The following is a 24,902-nucleotide window of genomic DNA, read 5'->3' as shown; positions in this document are numbered from 1 at the left end:
AATTAAATGAAAGGAAAGTGAAAAACATAGCTCATGTGAACAATCTCAAAATGAAATGCAGTAAGAACTAAACATAACCTGTGGACCAATCATTCCAATTTGAATGGCGACTAAATGCTCTCCGGAGGAAAAGTTTGTGCTCCCTGTTGCCTCGTGGCAAAATTTGCATATGGGAGACTGTCCTGTGTATTTCAGTTGCCATGCTGAAAACCGACACTAGGAGAAGTTGGGTTTTTGCTGCAAAATTTGCGAGCTCGACCAAACAGGCCCTTTGCTGCTTGTGCGAGTCTTAGATGCTCCCATGGGGAGCGCAAGCACACTGAGACGGCACAGTCTGTTAGATCAGTAAAACAAACAGGCCGAGTCATGCTCACGTGGAGAATGCGGGCATCGATCCCGCTACCTCTCGCTTGCGCCTACTGCTTCCCACCGAGTGAGCCAAAGTAAGCCCGCATAAGCCAATCACGTTTCTTCCTGTGGCTTACTTTTGACCAATCACGTTTCTTCCTGTGGCTTACTTTTGACCAATCACGTTTCTCCCTGTGGCTTACTTTTGACGAATCACGTTTCTCTTCTGTGGCTTACTTTTGACCAATCGCGTTTCACTCCCATGGCTTACTTTGGACCAATCGCGCGTTCCTCTCCTGTGGCTCACTTTTGACCAATCGCGTTTCTCTCCTGAGGTAAACTTTTTAACCAATCACCGGCAGCTATTATTATCATCTTTGAGTTAGCGATAGGTAAGTCTTGTTTACTTCGTTATTAAATTTCGGTCATTATTTGTTAATATAATGTGTATATGTTTGGAAAATTAAACTTGCCTATATAGCTGTCTAGCATGTATTGGACATGTTTTCTTCTGTGCAGTTTAACACGGTGGTTAAGTTCACGTTAGTTTAACGTTTGCAAATGTCATGACATTCATTAGACATTCGGCTTCATACTCATTAAAGTTTAACTCTCGGTTTTCAGTCCAAAACAATAAGAGATAACTGTGGTTTTATAAATGATATGTAACAATATCCTCATGACAGGAGGATGAAAGATAAACGTTCCTAAAATATCCATTTCATAGCGCAAGGACCCTTTTGGGGTAATATGTCTTTTATGAGCTATGAAAGGATATTATTAGGAAAAAATTGTCATCCTTCTGCCATTGGGTCGTATTGATAAATTATTTAATTGATTAAATAAAAACAGCAAATGCTAGAGTCAAACGAATTATTATTATTTAAATGAATATCAAATATAAAATCAACTTTACTGCAGTAACGTACGTCAGATATGCATAAACACATAAACTACAATACTGTTTGGCCTAAAGGTATCAAACCAACTTTAAATTACTTAGTATTATTCTCTATCATGCACAAGGCTTGTTTTTTAGATTCTTCTAGGCCCCTAGAATGGTGATGTTTACAGCTTTGGAAATAGAAGTAAATTTCAGACTTAATATTTCACTTATATTGACATATTTTATATACGGTATCCGAGATTCCTTCCCCTTTAGAAAACTCATCAGCAAGCCAGTTTATGGTCATAGCCATATTTATTACCACAGTAATATGGTTTACATGTAGCTTATTAAATTACCATTACACACTTAACGTCAGATTGCTAGAGGTAATAGTCTCTTCCTAATTTTCATTTCAGAAAATGTATGCGTATCCTGTTTTTCAACGGCAATCGGCAACATCAAGCCGACTCCTCATGGCACCATCAGCAGAGGCAAAGCGCCTAGAAAAGCTTGAGTCCGGAAGGGCCAAAAGTAAAGAGGAGGTGCTGGCAGAGGCTAGAGCTTTTGTCAGCACAAATGGTGGAGACCCCAGTGACCAGTTTTTAGTTCTCGCTCACTGCAAACTTCAGTTTGGGAAGTACCAGGGCCAGCGATTTAGATGGCTCCTGGAAAACTCTCTGGGGTATGCAGTGTATTTGGTGCTTAGCAGTTCCAGTGAGAAAGCCCATCCAAACCCGCTGTCAGAAAACAAACAGCTGTACCTGCAGTATACTTCTCTTATAAGAGAGATGGCAGAAGAAGTGGAGAAGTATAAGAGAAAGCAGGAAATGCAAGCAGAAGCCCATGCAACTGGAGACCAAGGCTGCTTGATGGTGGAGTTTGGTGACTTCCAGGGCCGGTCCATGAAGGATGTTTATGAGGACCAGAGCAAGCAGGCCCAAGCCCTCATCAGGTACCTGATAAAGGCAAATCCCAACCCCAACACCAACATGGCCATTTTCAAGACGTATGTCTTGAAAAGACAGGCTTCTGCTGTGGGCACCCGTGTATGCCAGCCTGCACCTCAAGTTGCATCCTCCAGTGCCTCTGCACCTCCACCTGCAACCTCCAGTTCCTCTGTACATCCACGTGCAACCTCCAGTGCCTCTGCACCTCCACCTGCAACCCCCAGTTCTTCTGTACCTCCACCCGCAGCCATCAAAACTGGTGTACACCAGAGCGCCACTGTGAAAGCACTGTTGACGCGTGGCAAACATTTGTCTCCTTCACACCTGGCGAGAAAACTCATGTCACCAGTGAAACACTGTGAGTAGGACTGTGTGAATATTGAATTTTCCTTACAGCAGTTTTACATGTATTTATTTATCATTATGGCAAATTTGTTTTTTGTTTCCAGATCCATTGCTGCAGTCCACTTTACCTCCTCCAGCAGCAGAACCCCCAGTCACACATTTGACCCGAAGGCAGCTTTTCACTACTGGTAAGCACCATCTTACCTACATTTGTCTCATAAGTTTACGGTGAACAACATAACATAATAACATTTTTATTATTATTTGTGCTCCAGGCACTTCCGTTTCCCCTGCTGAAGATGATGATGATGAGGAACTGGTATTTGCTGCATCACAATGTGAAGCACAGCTAAATACAGGTGTGGCATATGACACACATGCAAATATTATAAGAATGTTTTTGTGAAAACGCAAAAGCAGAACATTTTTTTTTTAAATAATCAACATTTTTAACAATTTTTTGTTTACAATACAGAATTATGTCAGATCTTGCCTCAAGCTGGATGTATGCTTTGAGCGCATTTCTTCGAAACCGTAAGGATGTTTAAAGGTGTCAGTGTATTTGGGTTTCCGAACGTACCCGTTGTTAAACAATCACTGCATAACTTCTTCACACCGCTTGCACTTCTCACTCACTCTTTAGCTCCACCTTAGCAGACAGGATGGTTGGGATCATTGTTGTAATTATTAGAGGAACATCTTTTCCTTAATGTGTCTGTGTGCATGCTTCATGTCTGTGGGCATCATTCATTTATACTGAATTCTCCACGCCTCATATCCTTGCTCCATTCTATCTAATTTACACATCAACATTTTATCCCAGCAAGCAAAAACCGAAACCCAATGTAGTCCAGCTATGATTAATCCACTTCTACCCTAAAATAACCTTGAATACATTTTTATGCTGTTCTTGCCTAAATAACTTTGAGATGTATGATATTCCATTATGTAAGCAAAGTCAACAGGTGTTCAAGGTGTTTGCTTTCATTTCTTTTATATTTCTTGTATCATCTATTTGTGTGCTATGGTTAGACATCTGTTAGACTTTCATGAGCAGCCCAAATTCTGCCTTATTTTAGTCAAAATTGCTTGCTGGGATCTTACATTAATAAAGTGTACACTGGGTTCTTTGCTTCTTAACACTAGTACCATTTTCCTCACTGTTATTCCTAAATCTAATCCTAATAATTATTAATACTTGTCCAAAATTCTGCTTCGCAGACTGTTTGTGGGCTGCTTTGTGGTATTTTACTATGAAATGCAACATTCATCCTTATATTGTTTTTGTTTTAATTCACTCAGAGACCTGTTCTGGTCCGTCTCCATCAGCGGAAACAGCAAAAGCACCAGGTCTTCCACATCATCCACCACCAGCTGAGCTTCCAGTTCACTGGAAAGATCATCTTCCACCTTTCCAGCATGAGTGGATACGGAACACACTATTTAAGGCCAACCCGCGAACCGGCAAGCCAGAACTAGTGTCCCAACTGAAGCTTTGGTGGTATCCTCCTCAGGTCCCTTTAATTCACACTCAGCCGCCCGCCTCACCTGACCTCTTCTTCTGTCGGCCCCTTTTCTTATGGATGCCGCTCAAGATGTGGCGATTTCCTCTTGTCTGTGTTCGACCAGACTGTGATAAGCACAAACTAACAGCCGCAGGACTTTACCGTACCGTGCGCAAAGTCTTGGACATCGACGGTTGGTATGATCTTGCCACTGAGTATCTGGAGTGCAAACGCTGCAAAAAGAAATATCCCGCCTGGTCCGAGGACATTTTGGGGCAACTGGATATGGGCCACCGCAGTCAGTTTCCAGCTTTGCTGACATACAGGTAATTCATAATGGCAATCATTCATTATTAGGCACTTTAATTTGTGATTCTTTTTACCAAATAAAGCATTTGCATGATTATACTGTTGTTTTTTAGATACTCATGTGACAACCGGGTGCTGAGGATGATGAGGGAGAGGACACAGGGCAACAGCGTGACACAGCTGTACAAGAAGCTCATGGAACAACACAGTGAGGCATGGACACAGCGTGTCCTTCAGTACCTGACTGCCTGTGAACCATTTACAAGGTCCTTCCTTGTGCAGCCACCTGTGTTTGCCGAGCCTCCCTCTTTACCTGCCCTACCTAAACCTAAGTGGCTGTTAGCCGTGTACGCCAGGGATGTTCTGGGCCGACTGCACGAGGTCAAAGCCAAAATTACATCTGTCTTGGGCTGTGTTCTAAAGATGGACTCCACAAAGAAGGTAACACATCCCTGTTTCCAGAAATTTGCCATATGGAAAAGTGTGTATACATAATAAACAATTAATTATTTTATTTTTTGCAATAGGTCACAAAGAAACTTGCCGGTGCTGCTGCAGGAACAGCTGCCTGGTGCACAAATGTAGGAAACGAACACGGCCAAGTCCTTGTCTCTGTGCTGACAGCCGCAGAGGGACATGGACTGCACCCTATGGCAGCTGGCCTAATGAAACGCTACCGGGAGGCAGGAGAGGCAGCCCCGAAAGTGATGTACGTGGACAGAGATTGCTGCAGTCTTCATGGCAAGTCTCAGGTGAAGGTCATGTTTTCGGAGTGGGATGAGCTTGAAGTGCGCCTTGACATCTGGCATTTCATGCGGCGATTTGCTGCAGGTGTCACGACAGAGGCTCATCCGCTCTACGGGACCTTCATGGCACGTCTGTCCATGTGCATCTTTCAGTGGGATTCAGATGATGTGGCTGCTCTTCACCGTGCAAAGGAGGGTGAGCTGGCAGCAAAGAAGGCCGGCCACATCTCAGGAAAGGCGCTGAGTTCCCGCATTACCCGGAGAGAGTTGGCACTGCACTGCCGGAGGAGGACCAGGGGTGTGGAGGAGACCACCAGATTAATTGGATCTCTGGTTGATCTGTTTGACAGTGCGAGTGGTAAAGACACTCTGGGAGTTCCTCTGCTGGACCATGAACGGATCCAGCAGATATGGAAAGAACAGCGGAAGCACGTACAGTGTATCCAAGACCCAGAGAACTTTCCCCTCTACATGAAGACAGGGACACTGAAGAAAGGCAGTGTGGAGCTGTGCTGCTACAGATGTGCCCGTGGCTCTACCTCTTTGGAGTCATTCCACCTCCACCTAAACCGTTTTATTCCAGGTATTACATACATATGGATGAAAATTTTTTTAAAGTAATGTCACATCAATAAATGTCACACTCTACAGTAATATCACAGTTCTTTTCTGATGTCATAAGCATTGACAAAGCTGTCTTGCCAGTCACTAGTAACTCTGGTTATAATACCAATAATTGTTTATGTAATTACATAGCACCTCATGTGCAGCACATATCTTGTACATGTGTGACACATATAACCATTTTTGTTTATCTGACTTTTAGGAACCAGTGCCAGTGATTCACATTTTCAGGCCTATCTTCTTGAGGGCTTGATGCGCTGGAATGATGACAGGATGGAAGATGCCATAAAAGGAGCGTCCTCCATCCGGACATATGGCAGTGCCATGAAAGAGGCTGTGGACAAGCTTTCCCGAACTGTCTTCGGAAAGCCCTGGGATGAGCGCTATCGCCCTCCTGGAGCATATACAGGCAAGAAATTCAATAATTTGTTCTTTTGTAATATTCTACTAAGTTATCTATTTAGCTTTTAATGTACTAAACTAGACAAATGATTAACAACACTTTTTTATCCTTGTAGGTGAATTGCTAGGAATGGAGTACCTTTACAGCCAGACTGGCAAAACACTTACTCCAGTGCTCCAGAACCCAGAGGAGGAAGACAGGCTGGTGGAGGAAGTTGATGATCAGGACCTGCAAGATGAGGGGTTTGAGGAAGAGATCATGGAGGACATCACAGTTCCAGTGCTGTATGAGGATGACCCTTGCCGTGATCTTGAAAACAGCCCCTCATCTTTGCCTCTGCATCAGTCCCCAGCATCGATGGCTGATGTGTCACTGGCTGAGCCGTCCACATCATCATCTCCTGGTGGAGAACAACAGCATCTTGCCCCTGCCCCTTCAGTACTGTCACAGTCATCTGACACTGGAAGCAGTATTTCCGACGAGGCTCAGGTAAGACACTCTAAGGTCTTTTTTTCAATTGCTAACAAGCATTCCTCCACATACTCTCCCTCTCTGAACCAATCTACTTTCCTTACCAACCTGTCTTCTTTTATCCATATTGCAAAATTGCTAAATAAGTTCCAAGATATCCCCTTCTAATACTGTAAATCATGGTAATGAGACTAGAGCAGAACACCTGGGTTGGCTTTCAAGTAAAACTGCAATTAGCTTAGAATGATTACTATTTTATTTTCTGCTACAATTTTCTATATTTTAAAACAATTACTGAAGAAATGGATTCAATTTGCCATTATTCTTTCGAAAATGTTTATAACAATTTCAAAAGCAGTGTGTTAGCATTTGAGAAATGTAGATAGTATACATAATACATTGTGTTTTGCAAGTGGTAAAGCATAAATGACAGAAGAATTTTGGAAGATGTGGATATTGAATGCATTGAACTGATGGATCATATTAACCTCATTACAGCACAGTGACATTAATGAGAAGTCCAACCCTGTTGGGTTAGTTACTTGTTCCTGCTGTGACAGGTTTCGACTGTGTACAGTTTTTAAATGCCCCCTTAGTATTGAACTTAAACAATGCTTGTTAGCAATTGAAAAAAAAAACTCATTTTAATCTCGTTTTACTCCACATAAATTAACATAAATCTGCATTTACTAGGGAGCAGTCATTGGACCCGATGGCATCGCTGGGTGGGACAAGGTCCAGGATTTGGCTGGTTACCTGGTGGGTCTTCGTGAGGCTCCTTACCTTACTGACCAGCAGGTGACAGAGGCCATCCAGCTGTGGACAGCTCTCCTAGATTTCGATAAGCAGCGGATCAACTATCAGCCTCGACATCAGCCTCAGCTGACACAGGGGCGCTATAAGGCACCGAAGCGGTCTGGAGTCACACCAGGTGTGGAGAGTGTGAAACGGTGTCTGATTGGACATCCTGGGGGTCCAGCGCAGTGGCCCGACGCCAACCGCTTGGTTAATACCATTTGTATGAAGTTGTGTGCTTTACACAAGTCGCCAACCAAGAAAGATGGAGTTTGCACCCCCAGGTGGTCTAAAGTTCTTTCAGATTACCACCACATCCGAGAGTTGGTGCTTAACAATCCCACTCTGATGGATGAAACAACGATCCAGCTGTTTGAGATAAACCATAGGACACTCACTCAGTGGTAAGCATGGCACATCATTCGCTTCAAATTAACTGAATACTGACATACATATATATAATAAAAATTAATTTTTTCAGGTTTCGTAAGTGGAAGAATAGACAGGAAATGGGCGTCCTCGGTCAGGGTCTGACTCCATCTAACCCAATTGCTGTGGCTGATACGCACCTGCCTCCACCGAGGGAAAAATTGAATGAAGTGCCATCGACATCAGGCCCAAAACATCAATTTTTCCTTCCACCAAATCGTGAAGGACAGGCTCCTCTTCTGCGACCAGGTCGAAAGCCAGCTGCTGCCACCAGGGAGTTTCCCATTGCATCCGCCCCCACAGCATCAGGAGTTGTGCAGCCCATCGCACCTGCCCCCACAGCATCAGGAGTTATGCAGCACATTTTAGCACCCATCGCACCCGCCCCCACAGCATCAGGAGTTGTGAAGCACATTTTAGCACCGGGGTTGTCGTTTGGCACGGTAGTCTTTAATCCAGACATGACTGTGTCAGTGGTGATTCCACCTTCTGGTGCTTCGACATCCAGTGCAGTCCCAGCTCCGCCTGCTCCGGCGTCTGCTGCACCTGTGTCCCGTTACACGCAAAGGAACAGGCGCCGACGGGCTATGGAGAATGAAAGTGGTGTCCAGAAGAGGAAGTATGTGCGAGGGGTTACTTTTAACACGTGCAGCAAATGTGGGCAGCCCAAAACGAAAGAGTTTGGCCATAGCCGATATGGTAATGCCACATTTTGCTTGCGTGCCTCAAATGGCAAATCTTTAGAGGAATGGTTGGCAGAGCAGCGCCAGCAAGAAACATGTCAAACTCCACCACCTCAATAAATAACATCTTTCCTGTATATATTGTACATATGTGTGCGTGTGTGTGCTGTGATCATTTCAATATTTGTGTGTATTTATTTTAATAAAACATTTTACATCTGAAGTGTCTGTGATCTGATAAATAAATCTGATAAATCATATCAATCAAATCATATCCCACACAAAAACACATCTTTAAAGAAACATTTTTATATAAACATAAAAAACATACAAATTGACCTTACTTACATTACCTTATAAACACGTAATATTCTATAAAAAAAGAAAAAACACAAAATAATGAATATCAATCAATATAATGATATGTCATAGTAGATAACTAATAGAGGCACAGTTAAATGAACCATGTTTTTTGTGGTAAAAGTGTAGTAACCATGCTTTTTATTAATTTTTATATAAACATAAACAACTAATATTCTTTTAAATAATAATATACACAAAATTATTAATATCAACCAATATAATGATCATAGATAATAGAGGCATAGTTAAATCAACCATATTTTTTGTGGTAAAAGTGTAGTATGGTTTTTATTCCTTTTTATAAAAGCAGGTAATGTTCTTTTAAAAAAAATAATATACACAAAGTAATAAATATAAATCAATATAATGATATGCCATATAGATAACTAAATAGTAGCGTAGTTAAATTAACCATGTTTTTTTTGTGGTAAAAGCGTAGTAACCATGCTTTTTGGTGTATTGTTTACTATTAGCAAAACCATGTTTAATTTGTGGTAACCATGGTTTTACTACAGTACATTTTTTGTAAGAATTTGTTGGATAGTTCGTCACGCAGACCATGGGTTCGAGTCCAGCCCGCGGAGGGTGACTTGTTTCACATATAACTAAAACTACTGTAACATGACATAAAGCACAGGAAAATATCCCGAATATTGTTACAGGCGAAATCTGGTGCCGTGTAACCGCATTTTGCGTCTGTTTTGCTTGCGTGCGGGGGCGCAAAGATTGGGCCCCTTCCTTTGCGCAGCGAGCGCTCTACCATTTGAGCTAATTCCCCTTGCCAGACACGACCGCGGCACTCGACTCGTTGGCCTAGGGGTGTTATTTTCGCTATGGGCGCGTGATGTTCAAATCCCGGACCAGCCCGTTTTCAGATTTGCCACTTGATGCAACAGCACTAGCACAACCCTTGGGCGAACAGCTTGCACCCAAGTGGCCGGTTAGCTCAGTTGGTTAGAGCGTGGTGCTAATAACGCCAAGGTCGCGGGTTCCATCCCCGTACGGGCCATGAGATGTTCTCTGCCGCTTTCTGCTGCTTGTTGTGAATTTTGATGGAATTTCCGTGCAGTAAGCGGGAGATTCGCCGAAATAGCTCAGTTGGGAGAGCGTTAGACTGAAGATCTAAAGGTCCCTGGTTCGATCCCGGGTTTCGGCATTGCAAGTCCCTTTCTGAGAGCTATTTTTCCTATATGGCCCAAGCAGAGTGACCTTTTCTCCGTGACCCAGTGGGCCAGGTTCCCAACATCAAAAGGGTTCCATGGTGTAATGGTTAGCACTCTGGACTCTGAATCCAGCGACCCGAGTTCAAGTCTCGGTGGGACCTGTCGGACTTTTGGGCTTTCCAAGCAAAACCGTGTCAGGCGGGCCAATGTTTGTTCCCCCCAATACGACCCCCCACCATTTTTCAACCAGAGTGCTCACACTGTAAACTAAATATGAGGTAATTTAAGCCACATTAGCACTTCATTCTTTTGACAGTCACATTGGGCCAACAGTATACAAGGTGTCAAATTTCAGTAAATACAAGTACAATTCAACAAAACAAGTTAAGCATGTATTAAACCTTAAAATGAACAAAAAAAATCTACGCTTAGGCCAAAGAACAGGCCACGTCAAATACACGGCTCATGTGTACAGGCCAAAGGAAACACACAGGTCATGTTTACAATCTTAAAGTAAAATGTAATAATAAACTTACCAGAAATGACGGGAAGACAAATGGACGTTAAAAGAAAATGTTTCCCATACTAAATTGCAACTAAACACCCTTGGAATTTAAACCTCCAGCTGCTTGTGAATGAATATACGTATGGAAGCATTTCATGTGTGTGCTCAGTTGCCAAACTGAAGAACTGCTGGCTAAGTGTGGAAGTAGCTGGTGGACGTAGTGGAAGCTGCAGCGCTCGGCTCGTTGGTCTAGGGGTATGATTCTCGCTTCGGGTGCGAGAGGTCCCGGTTTCAAATTCCGGACGAGCCCGACTTTCAGTGTTCTTACGCAGCCAGACTCCAGTAGTGACCTGTACAGAATAGGGATGCCTGCGAGCAACCATAGAAGTGCGTTTAAACCTATCGATTTTCGACCGGAGTACGAACGTTGATGTACACTTATTCCAATTTGAGAAGCAACTAAATGATCTCAGAAAGTTAAGCTTGTGCTCGGTCTTGCTTTGCGAATAAAATATACATATGGGATACTTTTGTGTGTATGTTCAGGTGCCATACTGAAGACAGAGGCTAGGACAAGTTGGCAAAATACATGAGCAAGACCTATCAAAGCCCTTTTCTGCATGTGTGAGCCGCAAACGCTACCACAGGGAGTGCACGCCTACTGTGATGGCCCGGTGAGTCGCGTCAAAGAAATGAGCACCAAATCACACTCACGTGAAGAATGCGGGCATCGATCACGCTACCTCTCGCATGCTGAGCTAATTCAACTTAAGGAAGCCAGGTGACTGCTTTGGCTTGTGGAAGCCGGCTGCGTAGTGGTGAAAATACGTATCCCGGAGGTTCTGCTGGAGCGCCTCGGCAGCTTGGCTCGTTGGTCTAGGGGTATGATTCTCGCTTAGGGTGCGAGAGGTCCCGGGTTCAAATCCCGGACGAGCCCTTCTTTAGACTCGTTGCTTAAAGGCAGGACAGAAATGTCCATGACAAACGGCAACGGTAGCCCTCATATCTCTTAACAGTGACAAAAGGCCTACAGGGTGCCACATTTCAAATAATTTCAAAGAAAATGCAACAGAACAAATTACACGCCTAAAATCTTTAATGCACAACATATGACAACCTCAGTTAGAATTTCTTTCAATGTGTTTTTATTTCTCTTTGGCCAGGCAAGACAAGATTGAAATTTCTGTTTGTCCACACGTATTTTTCAAATTGATTTTCAGATGTCTACTTGAGTGGAAAGTATGCATTTTTGACCTTAACCGAAGTTAACTGTGTTCCTGTGTCTCGATTTGTGCAGCTTTGCAAAAGGTTGCGGCTTGCCGGAAAACATGTGCTGACAAAAATGTGTACATTGAATGCATGTTGCCTTGGATGAAAGCTTCTGACAAATGCACAAATATCAACACAACGAAGAGATAGCGTAATAATCACAAGGCTCTGTATCCGCATTGAAGGCCTATCTCTGGGTTTAGGTGGCCTCCCTGATGTACCATTTGTATCTCCATATATCCCTGATGGCCCCAGTCTGGCGATCTGCCTGCCAGCCAGTTCCTCTAGGTGAGGTGTTCCTTGATGGCCCCAGTCTTTGTCTAAGCCAACAAAGATGCACATTGTTTGGTGTAGGCCGCCAGGTTGAACACCCTGGAAGTCCGGTATTCTGTCACATTCTGCTAGCTATCAGATTGTGCTACCTTTGCTTTGGTGTGTCCAGAACCCTGGAAAACAACCACGCTATTTGTACTACTCCCTCCTAGCCAGGAAAGGTGCACCATACTGGCCACTGGGCTTCAGTAGGTACCCTGAGGTGCCTGGAGCTATGAGACTAAAATGTAGCTAGGGATGCATGGTGTCCAATTTGGTGTCAGATGATTAATCAGAACTTTTTCTCAATCTAAAATCAAAACTTGGAAAATGCAACCATTATATGGCTTCTTAGATGTCACTTGATGTGTCAACATGCTTTCATTTGCAAGAGTCTTCTAGGATAGAGTGAATGGTGAGTGATATTCCAGAGCCACTTGGCATTTCTGACACTTCTTCATTAGTGTCATTGGCAATTCTTCACTAATGTCCCCTGCAGCGGTTGATGTGCAACTTTGCCATCATGCAAATCGAAGACATGGCTTTTTGAGTAACTGCCCACTGTGGTGACCGCTGGTTAGGAACGCAAATTTAAGAAAATACATCAACATTTACGCCAAGGTGTGTTGTAAATTTCAAGCATTTAGCATATACTACTATTGACAAGTACTCATTTTGACACTCTCCCACAATGAGAAAACACATTTCAAGAAATTAAATGAAAGGAAAGTGAAAAACATAGCTCATGTGAACAATCTCAAAATGAAATGCAGTAAGAACTAAACATAACCTGTGGACCAATCATTCCAATTTGAATGGCGACTAAATGCTCTCCGGAGGAAAAGTTTGTGCTCCCTGTTGCCTCGTGGCAAAATTTGCATATGGGAGACTGTCCTGTGTATTTCAGTTGCCATGCTGAAAACCGACACTAGGAGAAGTTGGGTTTTTGCTGCAAAATTTGCGAGCTCGACCAAACAGGCCCTTTGCTGCTTGTGCGAGTCTTAGATGCTCCCATGGGGAGCGCAAGCACACTGAGACGGCACAGTCTGTTAGATCAGTAAAACAAACAGGCCGAGTCATGCTCACGTGGAGAATGCGGGCATCGATCCCGCTACCTCTCGCATGCTAAGCGAGCGCTCTACCATTTGAGCTAATTCCCCTTGCCAGACACGACCGCGGCACTCGACTCGTTGGCCTAGGGGTGTTATTTTCGCTATGGGCGCGTGATGTTCAAATCCCGGACCAGCCCGTTTTCAGATTTGCCACTTGATGCAACAGCACTAGCACAACCCTTGGCCGAACAGCTTGCACCCAAGTGGCCGGTTAGCTCAGTTGGTTAGAGCGTGGTGCTAATAACGCCAAGGTCACGGGTTCGATCCCCGTACGGGCCATGAGATGTTCTCTGCCGCTTTCTGCTGCTTGTTGTGAATTTTGATGGAATTTCCGTGCAGTAAGCGGGAGATTGGCCGAAATAGCTCAGTTGGGAGAGCGTTAGACTGAAGATCTAAAGGTCCCTGGTTCGATCCCGGGTTTCGGCATTGCAAGCCCCTTTCTGAGAGCTATTTTTCCTATATGGCCCAAGCAGAGTGACCTTTTCTCCGTGACCCAGTGGGCCAGGTTCCCAACATCAAAAGGGTTCCATGGTGTAATGGTTAGCACTCTGGACTTTGAATCCAGCGACCCGAGTTCAAGTCTCGGTGGGACCTGTCGGACTTTTGGGCTTTCCAAGCAAAACCGTGTCAGGCGGGCCAATGTTTGTTCCCCCCAATACGACCCCCCGCCATTTTTCAACCAGAGCGCTCACACTGTAAACTAAATATGAGGTAATTTAAGCCACATTAGCACTTCATTCTTTTGACAGTCACATTGGGCCAACAGTATACAAGGTGTCAAATTTCAGTAAATACAAGTACAATTCAACAAAACAAGTTAAGCATGTATTAAACCTTAAAATGAACAAAAAAATCTACGCTTAGGCCAAAGAACAGGCCACGTCAAATACACGGCTCATGTGTACAGGCCAAAGGAAACACACAGGTCATGTTTACAATCTTAAAGTAAAATGTAATAATAAACTTACCAGAAATGACGGGAAGACAAATGGACGTTAAAAGAAAATGTTTCCCATACTAAATTGCAACTAAACACCCTTGGAATTTAAACCTCCAGCTGCTTGTGAATGAATATACGTATGGAAGCATTTCATGTGTGTGCTCAGTTGCCAAACTGAAGAACTGCTGGCTAAGTGTGGAAGTAGCTGCTGGACGTAGTGGAAGCTGCAGCGCTCGGCAAACGCTACCACAGGGAGTGCACGCCTACTGTGATGGCCCGGTGAGTCGCGTCAAAGAAATGAGCACCAAATCACACTCACGTGAAGAATGCGGGCATCGATCACGCTACCTCTCGCATGCTGAGCTAATTCAACTTAAGGAAGCCAGGTGACTGCTTTGGCTTGTGGAAGCCGGCTGCGTAGTGGTGAAAATACGTATCCCGGAGGTTCTGCTGGAGCGCCTCGGCAGCTTGGCTCGTTGGTCTAGGGGTATGATTCTCGCTTAGGGTGCGAGAGGTCCCGGGTTCAAATCCCAGACGAGCCCTTCTTTAGACTCGTTGCTTAAAGGCAGGACAGAAATGTCCATGACAAACGGCAACGGTAGCCCTCATATCTCTTAACAGTGACAAAAGGCCTACAGGGTGCCACATTTCAAATAATTTCAAAGAAAATGCAACAGAACAAATCACACGCCTAAAATCTTTCATGCACAACATATGACAACCTCAGTTAGAATTTCTTTCAATGTGTTTTTATTTCTCTTTGGCCAGGCAAGACAAGATTGAAATTTCTGTTTGTCCACACTTATTTTTCAAATTGATTTTCAGATGTCTACTTGAGTGGAAAGTATGCATTTTTGACCTTAACCGAAGTTAACTGTGTTACTGTGTCTCGATTTGTGCAGCTTTGCAAAAGGTTGCGGCTTGCCGGAAAACATGTGCTGACAAAAATGTGTACATTGAATGCATGTTGCCTTGGATGAAAGCTTCTGACAAATGCACAAATATCAACACAACGAAGAGATAGCGTAATAATCACAAGGCTCTGTATCCGCATTGAAGGCCTATCTCTGGGTTTAGGTGGCCTCCCTGATGTACCATTTGTATCTCCATATATCCCTGATGGCCCCAGTCTGGCGATCTGCCTGCCAGCCAGTTCCTCTAGGTGAGGTGTTCCTTGATGGCCCCAGTCTTTGTCTAAGCCAACAAAGATGCACATTGTTTGGTGTAGGCCGCCAGGTTGAACACCCTGGAAGTCCGGTATTCTGTCACATTCTGCTAGCTATCAGATTGTGCTACCTTTGCTTTGGTGTGTCCAGAACCCTGGAAAACAACCACGCTATTTGTACTACTCCCTCCTAGCCAGGAAAGGTGCACCATACTGGCCACTGGGCTTCAGTAGGTACCCTGAGGTGCCTGGAGCTATGAGACTAAAATGTAGCTAGGGATGCATGGTGTCCAATTTGGTGTCAGATGATTAATCAGAACTTTTTCTCAATCTAAAATCAAAACTTGGAAAATGCAACCATTATATGGCTTCTTAGATGTCACTTGATGTGTCAACATGCTTTCATTTGCAAGAGTCTTCTAGGATAGAGTGAATGGTGAGTGATATTCCAGAGCCACTTGGCATTTCATTAGTGTCATTGGCAATTCTTCACTAATGTCCCCTGCAGCGGTTGATGTGCAACTTTGCCATCATGCAAATCGAAGACATGGCTTTTTGAGTAACTGCCCACTGTGGTGACCGCTGGTTAGGAACGCAAATTTAAGAAAATACATCAACATTTACGCCAAGGTGTGTTGTAAATTTCAAGCATTTAGCATATACTACTATTGACAAGTACTCATTTTGACACTCTCCCACAATGAGAAAACACATTTCAAGAAATTAAATGAAAGGAAAGTGAAAAACATAGCTCATGTGAACAATCTCAAAATGAAATGCAGTAAGAACTAAACATAACCTGTGGACCAATCATTCCAATTTGAATGGCGACTAAATGCTCTCCGGAGGAAAAGTTTGTGCTCCCTGTTGCCTCGTGGCAAAATTTGCATATGGGAGACTGTCCTGTGTATTTCAGTTGCCATGCTGAAAACCGACACTAGGAGAAGTTGGGTTTTTGCTGCAAAATTTGCGAGCTCGACCAAACAGGCCCTTTGCTGCTTGTGCGAGTCTTAGATGCTCCCATGGGGAGCGCAAGCACACTGAGACGGCACAGTCTGTTAGATCAGTAAACAAACAGGCCGAGTCATGCTCACGTGGAGAATGCAGGCATCGATCCCGCTACCTCTCGCATGCTAAGCGAGCGCTCTACCATTTGAGCTAATTCCCCTTGCCAGACACGACCGCGGCACTCGACTCGTTGGCCTAGGGGTGTTATTTTCGCTATGGGCGCGTGATGTTCAAATCCCGGACCAGCCCGTTTTCAGATTTGCCACTTGATGCAACAGCACTAGCACAACCCTTGGCCGAACAGCTTGCACCCAAGTGGCCGGTTAGCTCAGTTGGTTAGAGCGTGGTGCTAATAACGCCAAGGTCGCGGGTTCCATCCCCGTACGGGCCATGAGATGTTCTCTGCCGCTTTCTGCTGCTTGTTGTGAATTTTGATGGAATTTCCGTGCAGTAAGCGGGAGATTCGCCGAAATAGCTCAGTTGGGAGAGCGTTAGACTGAAGATCTAAAGGTCCCTGGTTCGATCCCGGGTTTCGGCATTGCAAGTCCCTTTCTGAGAGCTATTTTTCCTATATGGCCCAAGCAGAGTGACCTTTTCTCCGTGACCCAGTGGGCCAGGTTCCCAACATCAAAAGGGTTCCATGGTGTAATGGTTAGCACTCTGGACTCTGAATCCAGCGACCCGAGTTCAAGTCTCGGTGGGACCTGTCGGACTTTTGGGCTTTCCAAGCAAAACCGTGTCAGGCGGGCCAATGTTTGTTCCCCCCAATACGACCCCCCACCATTTTTCAACCAGAGTGCTCACACTGTAAACTAAATATGAGGTAATTTAAGCCACATTAGCACTTCATTCTTTTGACAGTCACATTGGGCCAACAGTATACAAGGTGTCAAATTTCAGTAAATACAAGTACAATTCAACAAAACAAGTTAAGCATGTATTAAACCTTAAAATGAACAAAAAAAATCTACGCTTAGGCCAAAGAACAGGCCACGTCAAATACACGGCTCATGTGTACAGGCCAAAGGAAACACACAGGTCATGTTTACAATCTTAAAGTAAAATGTAATAATAAACTTACCAGAAATGACGGGAAGACAAATGGACGTTAAAAGAAAATGTTTCCCATACTAAATTGCAACTAAACACCCTTGGAATTTAAACCTCCAGCTGCTTGTGAATGAATATACGTATGGAAGCATTTCATGTGTGTGCTCAGTTGCCAAACTGAAGAACTGCTGGCTAAGTGTGGAAGTAGCTGGTGGACGTAGTGGAAGCTGCAGCGCTCGGCTCGTTGGTCTAGGGGTATGATTCTCGCTTCGGGTGCGAGAGGTCCCGGTTTCAAATTCCGGACGAGCCCGACTTTCAGTGTTCTTACGCAGCCAGACTCCAGTAGTGACCTGTACAGAATAGGGATGCCTGCGAGCAACCATAGAAGTGCGTTTAAACCTATCGATTTTCGACCGGAGTACGAACGTTGATGTACACTTATTCCAATTTGAGAAGCAACTAAATGATCTCAGAAAGTTAAGCTTGTGCTCGGTCTTGCTTTGCGAATAAAATATACATATGGGATACTTTTGTGTGTATGTTCAGGTGCCATACTGAAGACAGAGGCTAGGACAAGTTGGCAAAATACATGAGCAAGACCTATCAAAGCCCTTTTCTGCATGTGTGAGCCGCAAACGCTACCACAGGGAGTGCACGCCTACTGTGATGGCCCGGTGAGTCGCGTCAAAGAAATGAGCACCAAATCACACTCACGTGAAGAATGCGGGCATCGATCACGCTACCTCTCGCATGCTGAGCTAATTCAACTTAAGGAAGCCAGGTGACTGCTTTGGCTTGTGGAAGCCGGCTGCGTAGTGGTGAAAATACGTATCCCGGAGGTTCTGCTGGAGCGCCTCGGCAGCTTGGCTCGTTGGTCTAGGGGTATGATTCTCGCTTAGGGTGCGAGAGGTCCCGGGTTCAAATCCTGGACGAGCCCTTCTTTAGACTCGTTGCTTAAAGGCAGGACAGAAATGTCCATGACAAACGGCAACGGTAGCCCTCATATCTCTTAACAGTGACAAAAGGCCTACAGGGTGCCACATTTCAAATAATTTCAAAGAAAATGCAACAGAACAAATTACACGCCTAAAATCTTTAATGCACAACATATGACAACCTCAGTTAGAATTTCTTTCAATGTGTTTTTATTTCTCTTTGGCCAGGCAAGACAAGATTGAAATTTCTGTTTGTCCACACGTATTTTTCAAATTGATTTTCAGATGTCTACTTGAGTGGAAAGTATGCATTTTTGACCTTAACCGAAGTTAACTGTGTTCCTGTGTCTCGATTTGTGCAGCTTTGCAAAAGGTTGCGGCTTGCCGGAAAACATGTGCTGACAAAAATGTGTACATTGAATGCATGTTGCCTTGGATGAAAGCTTCTGACAAATGCACAAATATCAACACAACGAAGAGATAGCGTAATAATCACAAGGCTCTGTATCCGCATTGAAGGCCTATCTCTGGGTTTAGGTGGCCTCCCTGATGTACCATTTGTATCTCCATATATCCCTGATGGCCCCAGTCTGGCGATCTGCCTGCCAGCCAGTTCCTCTAGGTGAGGTGTTCCTTGATGGCCCCAGTCTTTGTCTAAGCCAACAAAGATGCACATTGTTTGGTGTAGGCCGCCAGGTTGAACACCCTGGAAGTCCGGTATTCTGTCACATTCTGCTAGCTATCAGATTGTGGTACCTTTGCTTTGGTGTGTCCAGAACCCTGGAAAACAACCACGCTATTTGTACTACTCCCTCCTAGCCAGGAAAGGTGCACCATACTGGCCACTGGGCTTCAGTAGGTACCCTGAGGTGCCTGGAGCTATGAGACTAAAATGTAGCTAGGGATGCATGGTGTCCAATTTGGTGTCAGATGATTAATCAGAACTTTTTCTCAATCTAAAATCAAAACTTGGAAAATGCAACCATTATATGGCTTCTTAGATGTCACTTGATGTGTCAACATGCTTTCATTTGCAAGAGTCTTCTAGGATAGAGTGAATGGTGAGTGATATTCCAGAGCCACTTGGCATTTCTGACACTTCTTCATTAGTGTCATTGGCAATTCTTCACTAATGTCCCCTGCAGCGGTTGATGTGCAACTTTGCCATCATGCAAATCGAAGACATGGCTTTTTGAGTAACTGCCCACTGTGGTGACCGCTGGTTAGGAACGCAAATTTAAGAAAATACATCAACATTTACGCCAAGGTGTGTTGTAAATTTCAAGCATTTAGCATATACTACTATTGACAAGTACTCATTTTGACACTCTCCCACAATGAGAAAACACATTTCAAGAAATTAAATGAAAGGAAAGTGAAAAACATAGCTCATGTGAACAATCTCAAAATGAAATGCAGTAAGAACTAAACATAACCTGTGGACCAATCATTCCAATTTGAATGGCGACTAAATGCTCTCCGGAGGAAAAGTTTGTGCTCCCTGTTGCCTCGTGGCAAAATTTGCATATGGGAGACTGTCCTGTGTATTTCAGTTGCCATGCTGAAAACCGACACTAGGAGAAGTTGGGTTTTTGCTGCAAAATTTGCGAGCTCGACCAAACAGGCCCTTTGCTGCTTGTGCGAGTCTTAGATGCTCCCATGGGGAGCGCAAGCACACTGAGACGGCACAGTCTGTTAGATCAGTAAAACAAACAGGCCGAGTCATGCTCACGTGGAGAATGCGGGCATCGATCCCGCTACCTCTCGCATGCTAAGCGAGCGCTCTACCATTTGAGCTAATTCCCCTTGCCAGACACGACCGCGGCACTCGACTCGTTGGCCTAGGGGTGTTATTTTCGCTATATGCGCGTGATGTTCAAATCCCGGACCAGCCCGTTTTCAGATTTGCCACTTGATGCAACAGCACTAGCACAACCCTTGGCCGAACAGCTTGCACCCAAGTGGCCGGTTAGCTCAGTTGGTTAGAGCGTGGTGCTAATAACGCCAAGGTCGCGGGTTCGATCCCCGTACGGGCCATGAGATGTTCTCTGCCGCTTTCTGCTGCTTGTTGTGAATTTTGATGGAATTTCCGTGCAGTAAGCGGGAGATTGGCCGAAATAGCTCAGTTGGGAGAGCGTTAGACTGAAGATCTAAAGGTCCCTGGTTCGATCCCGGGTTTCGGCATTGCAAGTCCCTTTCTGAGAGCTATTTTTCCTATATGGCCCAAGCAGAGTGACCTTTTCTCCGTGACCCAGTGGGCCAGGTTCCCAACATCAAAAGGGTTCCATGGTGTAATGGTTAGCACTCTGGACTCTGAATCCAGCGACCCGAGTTCAAGTCTCGGTGGGACCTGGCGGACTTTTGGGCTTTCCAAGCAAAACCGTGTCAGGCGGGCCAATGTTTGTTCCCCCCAATACGACCCCCCACCATTTTTCAACCAGAGCGCTCACACTGTAAACTAAATATGAGGTAATTTAAGCCACATTAGCACTTCATTCTTTTGACAGTCACATTGGGCCAACAGTATACAAGGTGTCAAATTTCAGTAAACACAAGTACAATTCAACAAAACAAGTTAAGCATGTATTAAACCTTAAAATGAACAAAAAATCTACGCTTAGGCCAAAGAACAGGCCACGTCAAATACACGGCTCATGTGTACAGGCCAAAGGAAACACACAGGTCATGTTTACAATCTTAAAGTAAAATGTAATAATAAACTTACCAGAAATGACGGGAAGACAAATGGACGTTAAAAGAAAATGTTTCCCATACTAAATTGCAACTAAACACCCTTGGAATTTAAACATCCAGCTGCTTGTGAATGAATATACGTATGGAAGCATTTCATGTGTGTGCTCAGTTGCCAAACTGAAGAACTGCTGGCTAAGTGTGGAAGTAGCTGCTGGACGTAGTGGAAGCTGCAGTGCTCGGCTCGTTGGTCTAGGGGTATGATTCTCGCTTTGGGTGCGAGAGGTCCTGGGTTCAAATCCCGGACGAGCCCGACTTTCAGTGTTCTTACGCAGCCAGACTCCAGTAGTGACCTGTACAGAATAGGGATGCCTGCGAGCAACCATAGAAGTGCATTTAAACCTATCGATTTTCGACCGGAGTACGAACGTTGATGTACACTTATTCCAATTTGAGAAGCAACTAAATGATCTCAGAAAGTTAAGCTTGTGCTCGGTCTTGCTTTGCGAATAAAATATACATATGGGATACTTTTGTGTGTATGTTCAGGTGCCATACTGAAGACAGAGGCTAGGACAAGTTGGCAAAATACATGAGCAAGACCTATCAAAGCCCTTTTCTGCATGTGTGAGCCGCAAACGCTACCACAGGGAGTGCACGCCTACTGTGATGGCCCGGTGAGTCGCGTCAAAGAAATGAGCACCAAATCACACTCACGTGAAGAATGCGGGCATCGATCACGCCACCTCTCGCATGCTGAGCTAATTCAACTTAAGGAAGCCAGGTGACTGCTTTGGCTTGTGGAAGCCGGCTGCGTAGTGGTGAAAATACGTATCCCGGAGGTTCTGCTGGAGCGCCTCGGCAGCTTGGCTCGTTGGTCTAGGGGTATGATTCTCGCTTAGGGTGCGAGAGGTCCCGGGTTCAAATCCCGGACGAGCCCTTCTTTAGACTCGTTGCTTAAAGGCAGGACAGAAATGTCCATGACAAACGGCAACGGTAGCCCTCATATCTCTTAACAGTGACAAAAGGCCTACAGGGTGCCACATTTCAAATAATTTCAAAGAAAATGCAACAGAACAAATCACACGCCTAAAATCTTTAATGCACAACATATGACAACCTCAGTTAGAATTTCTTTCAATGTGTTTTTATTTCTCTTTGGCCAGGCAAGACAAGATTGAAATTTCTGTTTGTCCAAACGTATTTTTCAAATTGATTTTCAGATGTCTACTTGAGTGGAAAGTATGCATTTTTGACCTTAACCGAAGTTAACTGTGTTCCTGTGTCTCGATTTGTGCAGCTTTGCAAAAGGTTGCGGCTTGCCGGAAAACATGTGCTGACAAAAATGTGTACATTGAATGCATGTTGCCTTGGATGAAAGCTTCTGACAAATGCACAAATATCAACACAACGAAGAGATAGCGTAATAATCACAAGGCTCTGTATCCGCATTGAAGGCCTATCTCTGGGTTTAGGTGGCCTCCCTGATGTACCATTTGTATCTCCATATATCCCTGATGGCCCCAGTCTGGCGATCTGCCTGCCAGCCAGTTCCTCTAGGTGAGGTGTTCCTTGATGGCCCCAGTCTTTGTCTAAGCCAACAAAGATGCACATTGTTTGGTGTAGGCCGCCAGGTTGAACACCCTGGAAGTCCGGTATTCTGTCACATTCTGCTAGCTATCAGATTGTGCTACCTTTGCTTTGGTGTGTCCAGAACCCTGGAAAACAACCACGCTATTTGTACTACTCCCTCCTAGCCAGGAAAGGTGCACCATACTGGCCACTGGGCTTCAGTAGGTACCCTGAGGTGCCTGGAGCTATGAGACTAAAATGTAGCTAGGGATGCATGGTGTCCAATTTGGTGTCAGATGATTAATCAGAACTTTTTCTCAATCTAAAATCAAAACTTGGAAAATGCAACCATTATATGGCTTCTTAGATGTCACTTGATGTGTCAACATGCTTTCATTTGCAAGAGTCTTCTAGGATAGAGTGAATGGTGAGTGATATTCCAGAGCCACTTGGCATTTCTGACACTTCTTCATTAGTGTCATTGGCAATTCTTCACTAATGTCCCCTGCAGCGGTTGATGTGCAACTTTGCCATCATGCAAATCGAAGACATGGCTTTTTGAGTAACTGCCCACTGTGGTGACCGCTGGTTAGGAACGCAAATTTAAGAAAATACATCAACATTTACGCCAAGGTGTGTTGTAAATTTCAAGCATTTAGCATATACTACTATTGACAAGTACTCATTTTGACACTCTCCCACAATGAGAAAACACATTTCAAGAAATTAAATGAAAGGAAAGTGAAAAACATAGCTCATGTGAACAATCTCAAAATGAAATGCAGTAAGAACTAAACATAACCTGTGGACCAATCATTCCAATTTGAATGGCGACTAAATGCTCTCCGGAGGAAAAGTTTGTGCTCCCTGTTGCCTCGTGGCAAAATTTGCATATGGGAGACTGTCCTGTGTATTTCAGTTGCCATGCTGAAAACCGACACTAGGAGAAGTTGGGTTTTTGCTGCAAAATTTGCGAGCTCGACCAAACAGGCCCTTTGCTGCTTGTGCGAGTCTTAGATGCTCCCATGGGGAGCGCAAGCACACTGAGACGGCACAGTCTGTTAGATCAGTAAAACAAACAGGACGAGTCATGCTCACGTGGAGAATGCGGGCATCGATGCCGCTACCTCTCGCATGCTAAGCGAGCGCTCTACCATTTGAGCTAATTCCCCTTGCCAGACACGGCCGCGGCACTCGACTCGTTGGCCTAGGGGTGTTATTTTCGCTATGGGCGCGTGATGTTCAAATCCCGGACCAGCCCGTTTTCAGATTTGCCACTTGATGCAACAGCACTAGCACAACCCTTGGCCGAACAGCTTGCACCCAAGTGGCCGGTTAGCTCAGTTGGTTAGAGCGTGGTGCTAATAACGCCAAGGTCGCGGGTTCGATCCCCGTACGGGCCATGAGTTGTTCTCTGCCGCTTTCTGCTGCTTGTTGTGAATTTTGATGGAATTTCCATGTAGTAAGAGGGAGATTGGCCGAAATAGCTCAGTTGGGAGAGCGTTAGACTGAAGATCTAAAGGTCCCTGGTACGATCCCGGGTTTCGGCATTGCAAGTCCCTTTCTGAGAGCTATTTTTCCTATATGGCCCAAGCAGAGTGACCTTTTCTCCGTGACCCAGTGGGCCAGGGCCCGGTTGCATAAAGCACCCCAAGTTTTTTCCTTAAGTGTGACACTTAAGGGGTAAATTCCCCTTAACTTCTGTAAGATAATAATTAAAGAGTTTTGCATATAATCCCTTAAACGGTTCTCTTAGGTAAGGGTAATCTTTAAGTGTTTTAAGACAGTGACCCCGGTTTGTTGTTATAAAATACTATCGTTGCAATGGAAACACAACAGAAAAAACTTAAGGGTTTTTCTGCAACACCCTTAAGTTAAAAGGAAACAACTTAAGGGAAAATTACACTTAAGGTGCTTTATGCAACCGGGCCCAGGTTCCCAACATCAAAAGGGTTCCATGGTGTAATGGTTAGCACTCTGGACTCTGAATCCAGCGACCCGAGTTCAAGTCTCGGTGGGACCTGTCGGACTTTTGGGCTTTCCAAGCAAAACCGTGTCAGGCGGGCCAATGTTTGTTCCCCCCAATACGACCCCCCACCATTTTTCAACCAGAGCGCTCACACTGTAAACTAAATATGAGGTAATTTAAGCCACATTAGCACTTCATTCTTTTGACAGTCACATTGGGCCAACAGTATACAAGGTGTCAAATTTCAGTAAATACAAGTACAATTCAACAAAACAAGTTAAGCATGTATTAAACCTTAAAATGAACAAAAAAAATCTACGCTTAGGCCAAAGAACAGGCCACGTCAAATACACG

At 44.5% G+C, this 24,902-nt stretch overlaps 1 protein-coding gene and 23 non-coding genes across 24 annotated transcripts; 22 read left to right on the top strand and 2 right to left on the bottom strand.

Annotated features, from left to right (window-relative positions):
- The first annotated feature begins 1,112 nt into the window (after nucleotides 1–1,112).
- On the top strand, nucleotides 1,113–8,717 carry LOC129435306 (uncharacterized). Its single transcript, XM_073860690.1, has 10 exons — nucleotides 1,113–2,542; nucleotides 2,634–2,717; nucleotides 2,805–2,888; nucleotides 3,832–4,360; nucleotides 4,457–4,784; nucleotides 4,871–5,672; nucleotides 5,916–6,122; nucleotides 6,232–6,605; nucleotides 7,281–7,786; nucleotides 7,864–8,717. The coding sequence occupies exons 1-10, from the start codon at nucleotides 1,657–1,659 to the stop codon at nucleotides 8,612–8,614; spliced, it is 4,551 nt and encodes a 1,516-aa protein (XP_073716791.1). The 5' UTR covers nucleotides 1,113–1,656; the 3' UTR covers nucleotides 8,615–8,717.
- A 1,075-nt stretch (nucleotides 8,718–9,792) lies between these two features.
- On the top strand, nucleotides 9,793–9,866 carry trnai-aau (transfer RNA isoleucine (anticodon AAU)). Its single transcript has one exon. It is a non-coding gene; the product is annotated as a tRNA-Ile (tRNA).
- Nucleotides 9,867–9,940: 74 nt separating this feature from the next.
- On the top strand, nucleotides 9,941–10,013 carry trnaf-gaa (transfer RNA phenylalanine (anticodon GAA)). Its single transcript has one exon. It is a non-coding gene; the product is annotated as a tRNA-Phe (tRNA).
- Nucleotides 10,014–10,109: 96 nt separating this feature from the next.
- On the top strand, nucleotides 10,110–10,181 carry trnaq-cug (transfer RNA glutamine (anticodon CUG)). The gene has a single exon. It is a non-coding gene; the product is annotated as a tRNA-Gln (tRNA).
- A 582-nt stretch (nucleotides 10,182–10,763) lies between these two features.
- Nucleotides 10,764–10,835, top strand: trnap-cgg (transfer RNA proline (anticodon CGG)). The gene has a single exon. It is a non-coding gene; the product is annotated as a tRNA-Pro (tRNA).
- A 555-nt stretch (nucleotides 10,836–11,390) lies between these two features.
- On the top strand, nucleotides 11,391–11,462 carry trnap-agg (transfer RNA proline (anticodon AGG)). Its single transcript has one exon. It is a non-coding gene; the product is annotated as a tRNA-Pro (tRNA).
- Nucleotides 11,463–13,193: 1,731 nt separating this feature from the next.
- trnaa-agc (transfer RNA alanine (anticodon AGC)) lies at nucleotides 13,194–13,266 on the bottom strand. Its single transcript has one exon. It is a non-coding gene; the product is annotated as a tRNA-Ala (tRNA).
- Nucleotides 13,267–13,423: 157 nt separating this feature from the next.
- Nucleotides 13,424–13,497, top strand: trnai-aau (transfer RNA isoleucine (anticodon AAU)). Its single transcript has one exon. It is a non-coding gene; the product is annotated as a tRNA-Ile (tRNA).
- Nucleotides 13,498–13,571: 74 nt separating this feature from the next.
- On the top strand, nucleotides 13,572–13,644 carry trnaf-gaa (transfer RNA phenylalanine (anticodon GAA)). The gene has a single exon. It is a non-coding gene; the product is annotated as a tRNA-Phe (tRNA).
- Nucleotides 13,645–13,740: 96 nt separating this feature from the next.
- On the top strand, nucleotides 13,741–13,812 carry trnaq-uug (transfer RNA glutamine (anticodon UUG)). The gene has a single exon. It is a non-coding gene; the product is annotated as a tRNA-Gln (tRNA).
- An 816-nt stretch (nucleotides 13,813–14,628) lies between these two features.
- Nucleotides 14,629–14,700, top strand: trnap-agg (transfer RNA proline (anticodon AGG)). Its single transcript has one exon. It is a non-coding gene; the product is annotated as a tRNA-Pro (tRNA).
- Nucleotides 14,701–16,648: 1,948 nt separating this feature from the next.
- Nucleotides 16,649–16,722, top strand: trnai-aau (transfer RNA isoleucine (anticodon AAU)). The gene has a single exon. It is a non-coding gene; the product is annotated as a tRNA-Ile (tRNA).
- A 74-nt stretch (nucleotides 16,723–16,796) lies between these two features.
- trnaf-gaa (transfer RNA phenylalanine (anticodon GAA)) lies at nucleotides 16,797–16,869 on the top strand. The gene has a single exon. It is a non-coding gene; the product is annotated as a tRNA-Phe (tRNA).
- A 96-nt stretch (nucleotides 16,870–16,965) lies between these two features.
- On the top strand, nucleotides 16,966–17,037 carry trnaq-cug (transfer RNA glutamine (anticodon CUG)). The gene has a single exon. It is a non-coding gene; the product is annotated as a tRNA-Gln (tRNA).
- Nucleotides 17,038–17,619: 582 nt separating this feature from the next.
- On the top strand, nucleotides 17,620–17,691 carry trnap-cgg (transfer RNA proline (anticodon CGG)). Its single transcript has one exon. It is a non-coding gene; the product is annotated as a tRNA-Pro (tRNA).
- Nucleotides 17,692–18,246: 555 nt separating this feature from the next.
- On the top strand, nucleotides 18,247–18,318 carry trnap-agg (transfer RNA proline (anticodon AGG)). Its single transcript has one exon. It is a non-coding gene; the product is annotated as a tRNA-Pro (tRNA).
- A 1,731-nt stretch (nucleotides 18,319–20,049) lies between these two features.
- trnaa-agc (transfer RNA alanine (anticodon AGC)) lies at nucleotides 20,050–20,122 on the bottom strand. Its single transcript has one exon. It is a non-coding gene; the product is annotated as a tRNA-Ala (tRNA).
- Nucleotides 20,123–20,279: 157 nt separating this feature from the next.
- On the top strand, nucleotides 20,280–20,353 carry trnai-aau (transfer RNA isoleucine (anticodon AAU)). Its single transcript has one exon. It is a non-coding gene; the product is annotated as a tRNA-Ile (tRNA).
- Nucleotides 20,354–20,427: 74 nt separating this feature from the next.
- On the top strand, nucleotides 20,428–20,500 carry trnaf-gaa (transfer RNA phenylalanine (anticodon GAA)). The gene has a single exon. It is a non-coding gene; the product is annotated as a tRNA-Phe (tRNA).
- Nucleotides 20,501–20,596: 96 nt separating this feature from the next.
- On the top strand, nucleotides 20,597–20,668 carry trnaq-cug (transfer RNA glutamine (anticodon CUG)). The gene has a single exon. It is a non-coding gene; the product is annotated as a tRNA-Gln (tRNA).
- A 580-nt stretch (nucleotides 20,669–21,248) lies between these two features.
- Nucleotides 21,249–21,320, top strand: trnap-ugg (transfer RNA proline (anticodon UGG)). Its single transcript has one exon. It is a non-coding gene; the product is annotated as a tRNA-Pro (tRNA).
- A 555-nt stretch (nucleotides 21,321–21,875) lies between these two features.
- On the top strand, nucleotides 21,876–21,947 carry trnap-agg (transfer RNA proline (anticodon AGG)). The gene has a single exon. It is a non-coding gene; the product is annotated as a tRNA-Pro (tRNA).
- Nucleotides 21,948–23,908: 1,961 nt separating this feature from the next.
- Nucleotides 23,909–23,982, top strand: trnai-aau (transfer RNA isoleucine (anticodon AAU)). The gene has a single exon. It is a non-coding gene; the product is annotated as a tRNA-Ile (tRNA).
- A 548-nt stretch (nucleotides 23,983–24,530) lies between these two features.
- On the top strand, nucleotides 24,531–24,602 carry trnaq-cug (transfer RNA glutamine (anticodon CUG)). Its single transcript has one exon. It is a non-coding gene; the product is annotated as a tRNA-Gln (tRNA).
- Nucleotides 24,603–24,902: the final 300 nt, after the last annotated feature.

This window comes from Misgurnus anguillicaudatus, chromosome 22 (genome assembly GCF_027580225.2).
Source record: "Misgurnus anguillicaudatus chromosome 22, ASM2758022v2, whole genome shotgun sequence".
NCBI lineage: Eukaryota > Metazoa > Chordata > Actinopteri > Cypriniformes > Cobitidae > Misgurnus > Misgurnus anguillicaudatus.
This window is presented reverse-complemented; position numbering and strand designations above follow the sequence as displayed.